We start from the raw sequence: 14,904 nt of genomic DNA, 5'->3' as shown, positions 1-14,904 counted from the left end.
TAAGAATTAATGTAAATAGGGCAGTTAAGTTCCAGGGAAATTTTTTTCGCCAGACAAAAGACATTATATACATATACAGTATAAGTTTTAAATAATTTCAAACAATTTGATACTGTATTCACCAATGATGATTGTGAAGCTTGGTGAGGCAGGGGTGTCACAGGGTCAGGGCGCAGGGGCTTGCTTTGCTCCACCCACTGGGCGTTCCAGCTGGGGAGCGGGGTTGGGGTGCGGGGGCTTGCCTTACTCTGCCTGACCAGCGTTCCAGCCAGGGAGCAGGCAAGCCCCCACGCCCCTACCCTGGTCCCCAGCAGGAGTGCCGAGCCGGGGGGAGCCAAACAACGTTATAAGGGAACATTGCAGGACCTTAAGGGAGTATGTTTTCTAATAGACCAGTGACCTAATAATGAAACAATGTTAACCGGGACAACATTAATTGAGGAGTTACTTTACAAAGTGCTGTAGAAATCACACAGACTTCTTGCTCCAAAGACCTTTAAAATGTCGTTTGAAAAAAAAAATGCTGCAAGTAGCAAATAAGAGACAGAAAAGATAATGTGGGACCCAGAGTAACAGTAAAAAAAAAAAATAAATAAATAAAAATAAAAAAAATAAAAAAAATCAGTTACATTCATAGATTCCAAAGCCAGAAGGGACCATTGTGATCATCTAGTCTGACTTTCTGCATAGCACATAGAAGTTCAGAATAATTCCTAAAGCACATCTCTTTTTAAAAAAAATCATCCAAACTTGATTTAAAAATTGTCAGTGATGGAGAATGAACAGCTTCAACTTTGTTGTTCTGTCATGTTCTATGTTTCTATGTACATAAGGTTCTGGAGGCAGTCACTGGTCCATTTCTGGGTCTTCCCTCCTGTTGAACACACTGGTCTTGCTTAACAAATAATAATGGCACTCAAAACTGCCAGTACCCTATCCCTGCATGTTGTAACTCAGATGAATTTCTAGATGATACAAAGGTTTCTGAGAAGCAGCCGTGTTAGTCTGTATTCGCAAAAAGAAAAGGAGGACTTTTGGCACCTTAGAGACTAACACATTTATTTGAGCATAAGCTTTCGTGAGCTATGCTCAGATAAATTTGTTAGTCTCTAAGGTGCCACAAGTACTCCTTTAGATTATACAAACTATTCTGGATGTGAATAAATTGACTGTGCGAACAACCCTGTAAGAGACGTAGAAATGTATTCTGGGGGATGTGTGATGGTGCAGAAAATTAGTCCTTGACATGTAGAATGACCTGATTTGTGTATGCAATCATAGTAATTGCACATTCAGATTAGGAATGCAATTACATGTGATACATTAGAGGGGGGTGAATGTCAGCTCTGCAATACATTAGTGAGTATGAACAAAAAACAATAGTTGATTTAAAAAAAAAATTGCATATTGGCAAAGAAAAAATAGTTTGAGAATGGAATTGGACAAAGTTGAGGTAATTCAGCCATAGTGTCGGACATTAAATTGTACTCTTGCTAAACAGGGAAGGAAAGGAAAGAAATCCTGCTTCATACAGTATTTTTCCTTGAAAAATTAAATCTCAAATAGGAAGTAAAATCAACGTGGCAATAGGGGAAAAAAATAGAGCAAAAGTTATAGCATATGCTGAAAAAAATCAAAATTGTAAAGGGAGAACAGTGATCTAATGACTGGATAGGGATTTAAAGGACGTGGACATGGATAAAAAGTATGTGGGTGTTAAATACTGCAAAACAGAGTAACTCCGCTAACAATAACTATAACTATGTATATTATAGTATGTGTAATAGCTAAATAAACGCTTGTGTATTTTCAGGAAATAGTGGCAAGTCAGGAAACAAACATAGAAAAATAAGAGGGATTTTCTTTCTTTAGTCCAGCGGTTCTCAACCAGGGGTCAGCCACCCCTTGGGGGTCCACCAAAATAAACTAGAGAGCAGGGCTGCTGTTAGACTTGCAGGGGCCCAGAGCAGAAAGCTGAAGCCTGAGCCCAGCTGCCCGGGGCTGAAGCCAAAGTCTGCGCAACTTAGGTTCACGGGGCACCCTGTGGCATGGGGCCCCAGGCAATTGCCCTGCTTGCTACTCCCTAACTCCAGCCCTGGCTTTTAATGTATTGGATATACAAAAAAAAAACCAACCCCCCCACCCCAAAAAACCCAGTTGTTGTGGCACAAGTGGGCTGTGGAATTTTTATAGTATGTTGGGGGAGCCTCAGAAAGAAAAAGGTTGAAAACCCTTGCTTTAGTCTACAAATCAACATCTGGGAATGCATTGGAGCAGTGGGGGTATAAAAAGGTTAGAGGCTCTTAAACTTGGCAGTTCATCAGATCTAGATAATTTACATACTTTTTAAAAAACCCTAAATGACTAGGGGGTTGGAGAATGGAGAAGCTTTGTTAAACATTTTCACACGTTCAGAAGAAAGTTTGTGAGAGCACAAAATGGCTTTAAAAACCTTTTTTGGAAGAAAAAACTAGAGACATTTAGTTTGATATCAGCTATGGAAGGAGTATGATTCCCTTTGTGCCCGTAGTTATGCAATAATCCTGCTATTGGAAATAGGGTGCATGCTGAGAAATTGAATAGTTTAGGAGTGATCTCTGGAACAGCTGGTGAACATATCTTGATTAAGGATAGATGAGAGGAGGACATTTATGAGAATGATGAAAGAGAATAAATGGACATATATTTTAGACTTTTAGGGCTTTTCTACATGGGGAAGTTAGTGTGCACTAAAGGTATGAATTTACAGCACATTAATTACTCTGTACTAGCTCTCTATGTGGATACTTAACTGTGTTAAAAGTGTATTTCTGCACCTTAGCTGAATACATTTTAATGTGACTAAGGTAAATGGCCTGAGGGCACTCTTACTGCAAACTAAGTGTGTCCATGTGGGGACTTAAATACTGTAAAACAAAATAAATTCTGGCAGAGAGATGCTGCAGTTATGCCTTTTGCCCACCGGGGGTGGGGGATCTTCTCCCAGCCTGAAATGCTGACAAACCTCAGACTCGCAGAGGGAGAGAGAGAGGTTCTAACACGGGGTTGTGACCCCTTAGGGGGCCGCAAGGTTATTACATGGGGAGGGTCGCAAGCTATCAGCCTCCACCCCCAAACCCTGCTTCGCTTCCAGCATTTATAATAGTGTTAAATATAAAAAGAAGTGTTTTTAATTTATAAGGTGGGGGTCGCACTCATCGGTTTGCTGTGTGAAAGGGGTCACCAATACAAAAGTTTGAGAACCACTGAGCTATGGGGAAGGTGCATCTCAGGGGTTTTTTTTGTTTTCAAAGATGTGTAACTCGTGAGTATTTTTTAAGAATAAAGTGACTGTAGTTAAGAAATTCCTTTGCTAAGCCTGTGTTCCTTGCTTACCTGCCATGTTGTCCCAGAAGGGGTTAAACAAGTAGTGGAGTGCCCTTAGCCTGATGGAGCTCTGGGAGATCATGTGAAACAACTAGGCAGCTTGGGAGGTCTCAGACACTGGTTTCAGGGTCTAGGGCAGTGGTTGGGTTGTGACCCTGTTTTAATGGGGTCGCCAGGGCTGGCTTAGATTTGGTGAGGTCCGAGGCGGAAGCCCAAGCCCAACTGCCGAAGCCAAAGCCTGAGGACGTCAGCCCTGGGCAGCGGTGCTCAGGTTACAGGTCCCCCCCCACCCAGGGCAGTGGCTTTGGCCCTCCCCCACCCAGGAGGCAGGATTCAGGCAGGCTCAGGCTTCGGTCCCGTCCCCCCCACCACCCATTGGGGTCATGTAGTAATTTTTGTTGTTAAAAGGGGTTACGATGCAATGAAGTTTGAGAACCCCTGGTCTAGGGAAAACTGGGTGGTTCCAAGAGATAAGAGGTCTGAGCCCAGTAGTGTGGGCTAAGGCCCCAGTGCTAAAAACAGTGATGAGACTCTACCCAGAGCTATTTGGCTTGGAAGCATGTGGGTCCCAGTGATTGGGTCCACTCAGAACAGATTGGTGACTATAGGGAGTGGTATTGAGCCAGGTTAAAACAGTTATTTTTTCCATTTTCAGCAAATCAGAACTCCAGTCCCAGGGTACAGGCCTTGCAACAACAGGTCCACAGATTGTATTTGTGTTGCAGCTGAGGAAACAAAGGTTACCTGTAAATATAACCTTTTCATGCTACAAAGAGATTAGCCATGGAGTTCTGTAGTAGTTAGAACTATTGCTGCTATTTTATTTTTTGTCTTAACACTAGGGTGATTACAGTGAAAGCAAGTGTGTCAAGTTTGCAGATGCTACTGAATTGGGTCTGTTATAAAGGTGTCTTCAGTTCAGTGAATGGATAATACAGAATAGCAAAAGAGAGAGCATTTGTTATACATAAAAGTGATGTACAACACGAGGAATGAGCAATTACTACAAAAGCATTCCAAAATTTTTATTCAAGTGACCCACTGGAGTGACTTTTACAGCATTCACAGCTATTAGTTTTTCATGACCATCCATACAATGACTTTTTTGCCTATCAATCTGTAGCCCAATGGAGGAACTCTCCAGATGCTCACTGGCCTGGGGCTGAATGAGAGCAGAGTCATCTTAATCACCACATACACACACACTATACAGACTCAGTAATTCTGGGACTGCATAGCAGTATTCTCCTATCTGGGGCCCAGAGAAAGTGCAGAGACAATTTAAAAGTGGGCATTTCCTGCTACCAGATTTAAACCCCTGGGCCAAACCTGGCTGTCCTTACTCTGGCAAAACTCCAATGGAAATAAAATAAGTTTTAAATCTGCTTCTGAATCCTACATCTGATAGGATCAGTGTCCTAACATTAAAAAGTGCAGTGCTGATAGAATATATATTGTACCTCTATATTTGTTATATATTATACTGCCTGGTTTTGAGCGCAGAAAATACTGCATCTGTGACTATAATTTAATGATAGGTAAACTTCAAAAGGATTGTTCTAGGTAAGAATCCTAAAGGTTTGGATTCTTAAACCAGATCTCAGCCAGTCCCATTTGGAAATTTTGTCAGGAAATATTGAGAGAAGGCATTCTTGTAATTCTTTTTTTTATGGATGGGACAAAAATACCACGGTAATGGCCTTTCTTGCTGTTTAGACACCACTGATTGAGAACTACAGAGTGTAGAATTGTGCATAAATATGGAGGAAAGATTCAACTTTTAAAATATATTAAAAAGGGGAAGGAGGTCCAATTTGAAAGATGGAACAAAAAATATTTCTTTATCCCAACCAGTGTGGTCACCTCTCATTGTAAATTGTGGAATATACAATGATAGAGGGTTAAAATGTTTGGGATAATATAAGAATCAAACCCAGAGGGGCTTTGGAGCTCGATCCAACTCCAATTAAATTCAGTGCAAAGATTCCCGTTGACTACAGTAAGAGTAAGACCAGACCCTTACTTTACAACTGAGCAAACTTTTCTGACCCAAAGGCAGTATTTTACACTGCTATTGTTTGGGGGGAAGCATAAAAATAAAATAAACTGGCCGGGCAGTTTGATTATATTTTAAATTTTTATAAATAGTTTATTGATGTTCATATTGCTCTGCAAGTCGCATCTTTTGGCTAATTATTATTGCTGGGTAGTTTTTCTTATGATGGCCTTCTATTTAATTTTTCACATGTCCAGCAGCCAAAGTAATGTGAGTATAAAAATCATTTAAATATAAAGTGTGTAAACCTTTGCTTATACTATGGTAATTTATTAAAATGCTCTGTTGTATGCTGTTGGGAACTGTTTTTCACTTTTGTCTTGAGTTATATGGTGGTTTTTTTAGGCCTTTCAGAATTTGAAAAAACAGAGTGTACTGAGTATACTAAGAAATGGCAGGCTGGCTGTTACTCAATATAAACTGTATCTGAAGATCCTTTGAGCTTTTGGAATGTACTGTGTTTAGTATTGCTGGATTGTAGCGGTAAGACAGTAGTGTATCACACCTGGTTTTTGGTTTAATGCTCCCCTAAATTCCCTTGGAGGAATGTGGCATTAATGCAAGTGCAGAGGGAGCAATGTGGTGGCACTGAAGGTGGCGTTTTCTAAGGCATCAACTGTTACATTAAATTTTCACTCAGAAACTTGGCATGATGTAACAAATAGCAGTGATTATTGTGTAATCCTTGGAGCTATTGGCCAGGGAAGGGAAGATACTGATATTTATTTTAAATGCCATTACCACTTGCGCACCCTCACACCAATATCCTTATTTTGCAACACCTGGCCTGCCTCAGTAGCCTTGTCACAGTAGCTAAAAGGAAGTTGTGCCTTTATAGAGAATTAGGGATAAGCTGGGAAGCCAAGGGAGAGGGAAGTTTCACACGGCCTTTATTCAAATATGTTCAAAATAATTTTACAGGCGTCTGTCATCCACTAGAAGAAAAAAATAACTGAGAGGAAGAATCCAATCATCTGCTGGTGATACTCAGCCTGACATCAAAATTCTAGGGCTAGTTAAGGATGAAAAAGCTGAGTTTGAAAATATTGAGAGGCTCCTCCTCATGCTTACAGTTTATTCTGCTCCTTTCTAAATGTAACCTTGTAGTTTGACGGATTTGGGCAGAAACTTCTTGTGATTTGTAGTGTGCTAGTTGTGTATTTTGAAAGGATGAGGCATCAGATTTTTGATGGAAAACATTAAGCTACTTCTGTTTCATTTTTATTTTTCATTTTTCTGCTTTTGGTTAATAAAAAAAAAAAAAAAAGAGGAATTAGGCCATTCTGCAGCTTCACACTCTAAGGAACTCGTTTGTCCCAGGTCTTGGTAGTAAATGTGTTGGATCATATTAAAGAAGTTCTGTATTAAAATCACAAATGAGTTTGATTCCCCATCGTTTAAATTCCAGGGTATTACTAATTAAGAGGTCTCTTGGTTTTTGGTACTGTTTCTCTCCCTCTGTGTGTGAAACTTGCAAGCTGCTAATTGTGTTAGTACATTCTAAGACAGAGTCTGTTCTCAAAGCAATTCACAGAGAGAGAGAGAGACTCAGAGCAGTACTCTAACAACAGAAACAGCACCCAGAAACTCCCCGCCCTTTTATTGTATTAACAATTGTGATTAAAATAGAGATAGAGGATGTATGTGGATGGATGCTTGGTGTGGATAATAACTGAATGATCAGGGAGGTGCCAGCCTAAGAATCCAGTGTCCATCGGCTGAAGAAGGCGTCAAGTGGAAATAACTAGAGGACCCCCAGAGGGCAGACTGGAATCCACCCAACAGCCTCAAGAATGGGAGAACCAAAGAACAAGATAACATCTGGCAGCACGGAGCCATCAGGAATGTGCTATCTGCTGATTGATTCAGCAACAGCATGATGACGCAATTCCCATAGACTGGCATAGGAAGAAATTCCTATAAAAATAGACTCTAAAAAGTGAGAACTTTGGGGTCTGATTCTGCAAACCAACTTCCAGGAGCATCAGATGAGCATTTGACAAGGCCCTGCTCCCTCCTCATGTCCAGGCCACCTGGCCAGTGGCTTGGCATGAGCAACTCTAAGGCTGGTAACTATGATAACAACCTTGAAGAACCTGTGTGTGTGTGTGTATGAATGAATGAATGAATGAATGAATGTGTGAATAAATATGAGATTCAATGGAATGTTATAGCTATAACTAACTGCTTGCTATGATTCTTTCTGTATTCACAATAAATGTGGCATTTTGCCTTTTTCCCTTTAATAAGATCCTGCTGGTTTTTATTTTATTGGTATAACATTTTGGTGGAGAAATGCGAAAGGGGGAATATTGGTAAAAAACCTCAGTTATTGTAAATATTGGTGTGCACACCGCCAGCTCTAGTGAGCTAGGCATTTCTATTAGGTTAACCGGACCTGCTGGCCTCCGGGAAGGTAGCAGGGGACCTGCTGGCCTCCGGGAAGGTAGCAGGGGACCTGCTGGCCTCCGGGAAGGTAGCAGGGGACCTGCTGGCCTCCGGGAAGGTAGCAGGGGACCTGCTGGCCTCCGGGAAGGTAGCAGGGGACCTGCTGGCCTCCGGGAAGGTAGCAGGGGACCTGCTGGCCTCCGGGAAGGTAGCAGGGGACCTGCTGGCCTCCGGGAAGGTAGCAGGGGACCTGCTGGCCTCCGGGAAGGTAGCAGGGGACCTGCTGGCCTCCGGGAAGGTAGCAGGGGACCTGCTGGCCTCCGGGAAGGTAGCAGGGGACCTGCTGGCCTCCGGGAAGGTAGCAGGGGACCTGCTGGCCTCCGGGAAGGTAGCAGGGGACCTGCTGGCCTCCGGGAAGGTAGCAGGGGACCTGCTGGCCTCCGGGAAGGTAGCAGGGGACCTGCTGGCCTCCGGGAAGGTAGCAGGGGACCTGCTGGCCTCCGGGAAGGTAGCAGGGGACCTGCTGGCCTCCGGGAAGGTAGCAGGGGACCTGCTGGCCTCCGGGAAGGTAGCAGGGGACCTGCTGGCCTCCGGGAAGGTAGCAGGGGACCTGCTGGCCTCCGGGAAGGTAGCAGGGGACCTGCTGGCCTCCGGGAAGGTAGCAGGGGACCTGCTGGCCTCCGGGAAGGTAGCAGGGGACCTGCTGGCCTCCGGGAAGGTAGCAGGGGACCTGCTGGCCTCCGGGAAGGTAGCAGGGGACCTGCTGGCCTCCGGGAAGGTAGCAGGGGACCTGCTGGCCTCCGGGAAGGTAGCAGGGGACCTGCTGGCCTCCGGGAAGGTAGCAGGGGACCTGCTGGCCTCCGGGAAGGTAGCAGGGGACCTGCTGGCCTCCGGGAAGGTAGCAGGGGACCTGCTGGCCTCCGGGAAGGTAGCAGGGGACCTGCTGGCCTCCGGGAAGGTAGCAGGGGACCTGCTGGCCTCCGGGAAGGTAGCAGGGGACCTGCTGGCCTCCGGGAAGGTAGCAGGGGACCTGCTGGCCTCCGGGAAGGTAGCAGGGGACCTGCTGGCCTCCGGGAAGGTAGCAGGGGACCTGCTGGCCTCCGGGAAGGTAGCAGGGGACCTGCTGGCCTCCGGGAAGGTAGCAGGGGACCTGCTGGCCTCCGGGAAGGTAGCAGGGGAAAAACGCATAGATTAAGCTATGATTTCAGAATCTAGGCTGTGTCACTTGCTAAGTAATACCAGCAGTGACAAAGAGATTGAAATATCCATGTTAAGATGTTTAAAAGAAAACAGGGTAAGCCAGTACCAGAGGGAGGAATGGAGTCAGAAGGAACTCCAACCTCACCTTTTGTTAAAGAAATTACACCTTTTAAACAAATCCTTCAAAAATTTGGGCACAGTCCTTGGACTAAACAATCCCTAGCTGATGTCTGCACTATTTCGGACCTAGAGGATAGATTGGCTCAGTATATCCTCATATACAAACCTTCTAGTGCTACCAAAAGAGATGCAGCAGCAATTTGGTTGTTGTGGGAGGCATGTAAGGATTCTTCCCTCCGCTTGTCTTCATGTAAAGAGGAAAAGGCACAAATGGAAAAGGGAGCAGACAATTGGAAGGTGCTGGCTACAAATACCCAAAGCCAGCTGAAAATAGTGAAAGAGGCACTCCAGGAATACAAAAAGAGTGAAAAAGTTAACTCTGCAGGGGCTGGAGGGAATTAAGCAGTTAAACTTTGTGAAAATGTTAAAAAGGAAAAAAGTGTTAGACAAAGAGCATTCTTGGTTTCTTTGCAGCCATTCTGAAAGAAAAATGGGCCCTTTTCCAAAAGAATGTCTGTAAATTAGCCAGGCAAAAATAAACTATCTGATTAAAATCATTTGACTGGACAATTTAGTCAAATTTGCTAAAAGAACGTAAGAGGGTTCTATTGGAACTTAACTGCCTCAAATGTATAAAGGGAATGTAAGATGTAAAAAACAGAGCAGTGTGGAAGGGATGTTAAGGAAAAGAAAATGTGTATGTATCTGTCTGTGTGTGTGTAAATATGTAAAGTTCTAAGGACCAGTTGGTTTTATTTTTGTTTTAAATAATGCCACTAAAAATCCATTTGACTCTTTAATTCAAAGTTGCAAAACTGACAGACCTTTTTGCTAGACACAGGTAATTAGTGTTGTTTGGCTTTGGGATTTGGCATTTAACCCTTAAAAGGTAACTCAATGCTTTACAAAATTTAAAATGTTTTTAAGTTGTGGCTGCAGCAGGGCAGTCAAAATCAGGAGAATATAAAAAAAAATAATTCTGGATTCTTTTTGTTTGTTAGTTTTGTTTTTTGTTTGTTTGTTTTTTGTAACAAAATAGCAGATGAGAGTTGTAGTAAAAAAAAAAAAATTAAAAAAAGACAGTGCCCTTCTGAAGCAACAGCAGGGGTGAGGTGCACAAAACAAAAGGAAGCAATGTTAGAAACACTGAGTCTTAAAATGGCTCTGAGTAATCAGACTGTCGCTTTGGTAAAGGTACATGAAAACTCTGTAAGCAAAAAAAGAAATAGTTATACCTTATGTAAAAATGGATCTGGATAATGTTATTGCCCCAGAACATGTGCAGGGTATATTGTAGAAGGAGCAAAAGAAATGCAAACATACCATGCTACTTAATTAAAATGCTATTAGGGCTCCAAAGGGAGCCACAATAGGTTGGGATTTCTTTTTTAGATTGCTGTGTGTTTTGGAAGCAGAAGTTAAAAGTAATGAAAACTCTGGTGAAAGTTGATTGTGTCCCTTTTAAGATAATCTCTGAGCTGCTGATGGCTTTAAATCCAAAAGCAGGAAGTGTCTGTGAAAATGCAAATGACCTAAATGATAAAGGAAGGAAAGAACTAGCAGCACAAAGGAGCTGCAGATAAAGGACACACCTGGTCAGCAAACAAATTGTCGGGGAATAACATCCCTGGCATAGGCATTGGGCCACCTTAAACAGCCCTACACAAGCCGCCTTCAAGCCGCAGTGCAGGGGATATGCCAATGGCAGGCCTGTAGCACATAATGAAAGATAATTCCCACCTCCCCTCCCAATTTATTACTAGTTTACAAGGCAAATGTATTTCTGTCCCTGACGTTGCTAGCTAAGAGTGTTGAATAGTGATCCCCAACTCTTATGGAGTGATTTTCATCCGTAGATCCCAAAGTGCTTTTCAAAGGAGACCGATATCATTATCCCCATTTTACAGATGGGGAAACTGATGCATAAAGAGATGAAATGGCTCATCCATGGTTACCCTGCAGGCCAGTGGCCAAACTGGGAAGAGAATTGAGGTCTCCTGAGTCCTAGTCCAGTGCTCTGTATACTTGATCATGTCCAGTTGTGGTAGTCTTGGGCCTTTGAATCATTCTGGCTGTTCATTCCTAGGGTTAGTTTCTCCATACCATGCAGCAGTGTTGTTGTTAGTGAGACTGGAGCTTTTAGTTCCAGAGTTTGGGGGTTTTTAAACATTTCCATTTATAATCTTTTTCTCTTACAGATGTTCAGAAAGGCCTTGGTAAAGATGTTTGAATCTAAAGAATTGGATTGTGTCTTCCTAGAGACAAACATGAGTATAAAGAAACGATATCATATGGTATATGAATGCATTCCTCTCCCAAAAGAACTGGGAGATATGGCTCCCATCTACTTTAAGGTATTTGAAAAGTGGTTAATCTTCAGTCAGTTCAGTGGCTTTCCCATATTCCTTTTATTTCTGACTTCTTGAGTACAGCTGTTGAGAAACACATCTTTTTTGCCTATCAAGTTATAACCCTTGGTGTTAGAATAGCTGTGTCTTATTAACCCTACTTCAGGAACTATAGCAGGGTTTGAACCTCTCTTTAGACAGGTGAGCCAGTGGAAGAGCTGTTCTTCTCTGTGCAGGGTTCTCATACCTGACACTCTGTTAGATTCCACAAGAAGCTGAATTCTTGCAGGGCTATAAGGGTTTGCGATACCATTAATTCCTGCAGGAGAAACTCAAAACCCAAAATGGGTCTTAGCAGGTTAGTAAAAAAGGATTTTCAAACATTTTAACATGTGGGAAGTTATACCATTTAAATGTATCTGTGTTCTATTAGGGCCAAACCCTATGCTCAGCACCCAGACTGAGGAAGTGGACTCAGCACTAGAGAGGTCATCTGGGCAGGTGTGGAAGGAACACTACTTCCCCACTTCACACTGCAGAGTGCCAGCATAGCTGCTCCACATCTGCTGCTGCAGCTCAGCGGCTGCCTTACCCTCCGCCCTGCCTGTGTCCCAGCTCTGTGGGGAGCAATAGTCAGTGAATGTACATAGTAGCAGCTCCAGTGCCTGGCTGTGCTCTCTTCTTCCCCCCGACCAGAGGGGGTGGTCCCCATAGGCTTGTCAGAATCTACTTCCCATAGCAATAAACAGCGTATGGGGCCCTCTGTGCCTGCAGACATGGATAGTGCCTTGCTTCTTGAGGTTTTTTGAGTTTCCCTGGAATGAAATTACATTTTGTTTTGTTTCCAACAACATGTAACAGTCAATCTGACTAGTTCAGACACAGTAACTTGCTTTCACCACATGTGAAATTTTCCACCTGTTTGGTTTCATTAAATATCAAACTAGATGCTATTAAACCTTTCTTTCCCTTTAAACAATAAAAGGAATGTAATGCACAAGATCTAATACAGAGTTATTTGAACATAACAAGTGTTTCTACTATTAAAATACATCGCAACTGACATTTAAAATGTCGGTGCAGCGGATTCCATTCCCATACTATGAGGGCAGACACGTAGCATTATAAGTCTTTGAATGCCAGTAGCCTTCTAAGTTGGATTCTACTGCAGAAAAGAACAGTAAAATTTAATGAACTCATAAGTGGCTTTTAGTGAGCATGGTGATAGGAATGTATGACCTATGACTTTTGTATTCTCTATTAAATTGAATGTTCTTGTTGAATATCATTGGTTAGGCAAAAGTTAGATTGTGGTTATAAAACTAAAGAAGTAAAAGAAACAGAATTAAATGACTATGTGAACATTCCCCACTATTTCTATAAAATATTTACGTTCTGAAAATTGCAGAAATGTTGCCAAAAATAAAGCTACTTCCTTAGCAGAGAAATTATTGGTATTCACATTGCATAGTATACCTCATCATTTACTTTATCACATTAAAAAGTTACACTTTGTGCTTTGCTGTGTGAGGGGCTGTTTTCACATTTAGATACAATGCTTTTACAGAAAGCTATACTGGAGTCTGATGAAGAGTGGTCCATGAACAAGAAGTTGATTGATCTTTCTTCAAGGGATGTCAGGAAGTCTGTAAGTACTGAAGCTCATTTAACGTGAAATGTTTGTATGATCAGTCAACCTCTAAATCAATGTGCACCTCAGAAAGAGAGAGAGAGACCAATTAGGTGAGAGGGCCAAGTCCCATGGAATAAACACAGATGACGAAGACATGATGGGTATTAGGGGCCTGATCCAACTTACATTTAAGTCAATGAAAAGATTACCATTGATTCCACTAGGCACTGGATTGGACTCAAAGTACTAGCTGAGATCAAATTGCTGGTTGCAGGCAATTCCTAGCACCATATCCTTATAAACAATTTTAAAAACTGAGGGGAGAACCTAAGGGAGGTTGGTTACTGGGCTAGAAAAATGGTGGTATAATTTTGCGTGCGCCCAGTATGGACTACTATCCTGTTACAGTACATACTGGAGATTTCAGGTATAAATACCAACCCTATTTTTAAAAGGAGAGAAATCTGTACAGCATTGTACTGTACAGCATCTTTATATCGAGTAGTTATTAAAGGAACAGCGCCAGGTTTTTTAGGTTTAAAAACTGGCCTACCTTGACAGCAGTCTCCTGTTAAAGTTACCTGTTAGAAATCCATGACCTGAGCCTGGGTTGTACCGGGCAATTTTGGCCTACATGCCCACGCAATATGTTGTTAAACACACAGGATCTATTGTGTGTTACTATGTAATGGTACGTTGCATGTCTTCTCAAGATAGATATATAGTTTCGGCAGCAGCAATCAGTTTGTGCGGGGTGGAGAAAGATGGAATCAGATGATGAGACCTTCAACATTAGACCACTTTTGAGGCAGGTCAGTTTTTAGACTAACAACCTTGAAGATGTCCCTTTAAATGAGGAAAGTGTATCAAGCATGAAATGTTACACAGTTGAGTAATTTTAACATTTTCATTTCTGTCAGTTCACTGTAGGGCTTGAGCCTCCTTAGATCTTAAATCTTTCCAGAGCTTTCTTAGTTTCATAAAGTATTCTGTCTGCTTCATTAGTTACCTTGTCTATTCCTGACAAAACACCTATCTCTCTACTACTATTTTCTTTAATGTAGTTGTCTCTTCTCTTGTTAAAAGCCATTTATATTCTTTATTATCCTGTTGTTGTGCTGATACCATGGATTTTGTGTGGTCTCAGTAAGCCATGGTATTTTAGGTCATCAAATTCATTGATTTGTCTTTTTATTTCATAATCCATCTCTTAGTATTACCAACTCCTTATTTCTTAGAGTGGGTCTGCTCAGTGATCTTATTGAGGATCTTTAAAAACAACAAGGAGTTCGGTGGCACCTCAAAGACTAACATCTTTATTTGGGCATAAGCTTTCTTCGGTAAAGAAACACTTGTTCAGATGCATGAAGAAGTGGTTTTTTACCCACGAAACCTTATGCCCAAATAAATCTGTTAGTCTTTAAGGTGCCACCGAACTTCTTGTTGTTTTTGTGGATACAGACTAACATGGCTACCCCCTGATAATTGAGGATCTTTGTTTCTTGAGGCATCATACTGCAGGAAGGTTGCCACAGATTGTAGATTTTGTTTGCAGTGGTTGATTGTTTCCATCTTTCTGACTGTCATTCAGGCTCCTTATCTTGATTCTCTTCCTTTTTATTATATCTAAGCGACCCACCATGTATTATACATTAGTTAGATAGAACCACAGGTGTGCATGACGTTTTAGACAACTGCAACTGACAAAGTTTACAATCTAAAACAGATCTTGCAACGGTAAGTTAATTCTTTACTTTATCCCATCTGTGTTTATTCAGCAGATATGTCTAACA

General features: G+C 42.1%; 1 protein-coding gene across 1 annotated transcript in view; it reads left to right on the top strand.

The window, feature by feature from the left end:
* The window catches only part of CWF19L2 (CWF19 like cell cycle control factor 2), a 167,378-nt gene that overhangs the window by 139,484 nt on the left and 12,990 nt on the right, over nucleotides 1-14,904 (top strand). The window contains exons 15-16 of the mRNA XM_074957402.1: nucleotides 11,329-11,484; nucleotides 13,046-13,126. Coding sequence (XP_074813503.1) covers nucleotides 11,329-11,484; nucleotides 13,046-13,126 — 237 coding nt within the window. The remainder of the gene's footprint in view (nucleotides 1-11,328; nucleotides 11,485-13,045; nucleotides 13,127-14,904) is intronic.

The sequence above is a fragment of the Natator depressus genome, chromosome 1 (genome assembly GCF_965152275.1).
Source record: "Natator depressus isolate rNatDep1 chromosome 1, rNatDep2.hap1, whole genome shotgun sequence".
Taxonomy (NCBI): domain Eukaryota; kingdom Metazoa; phylum Chordata; order Testudines; family Cheloniidae; genus Natator; species Natator depressus.
The sequence above is the reverse complement of the archived record's forward strand: the minus strand, read 5'-3'. Positions and strand labels throughout refer to the sequence as shown.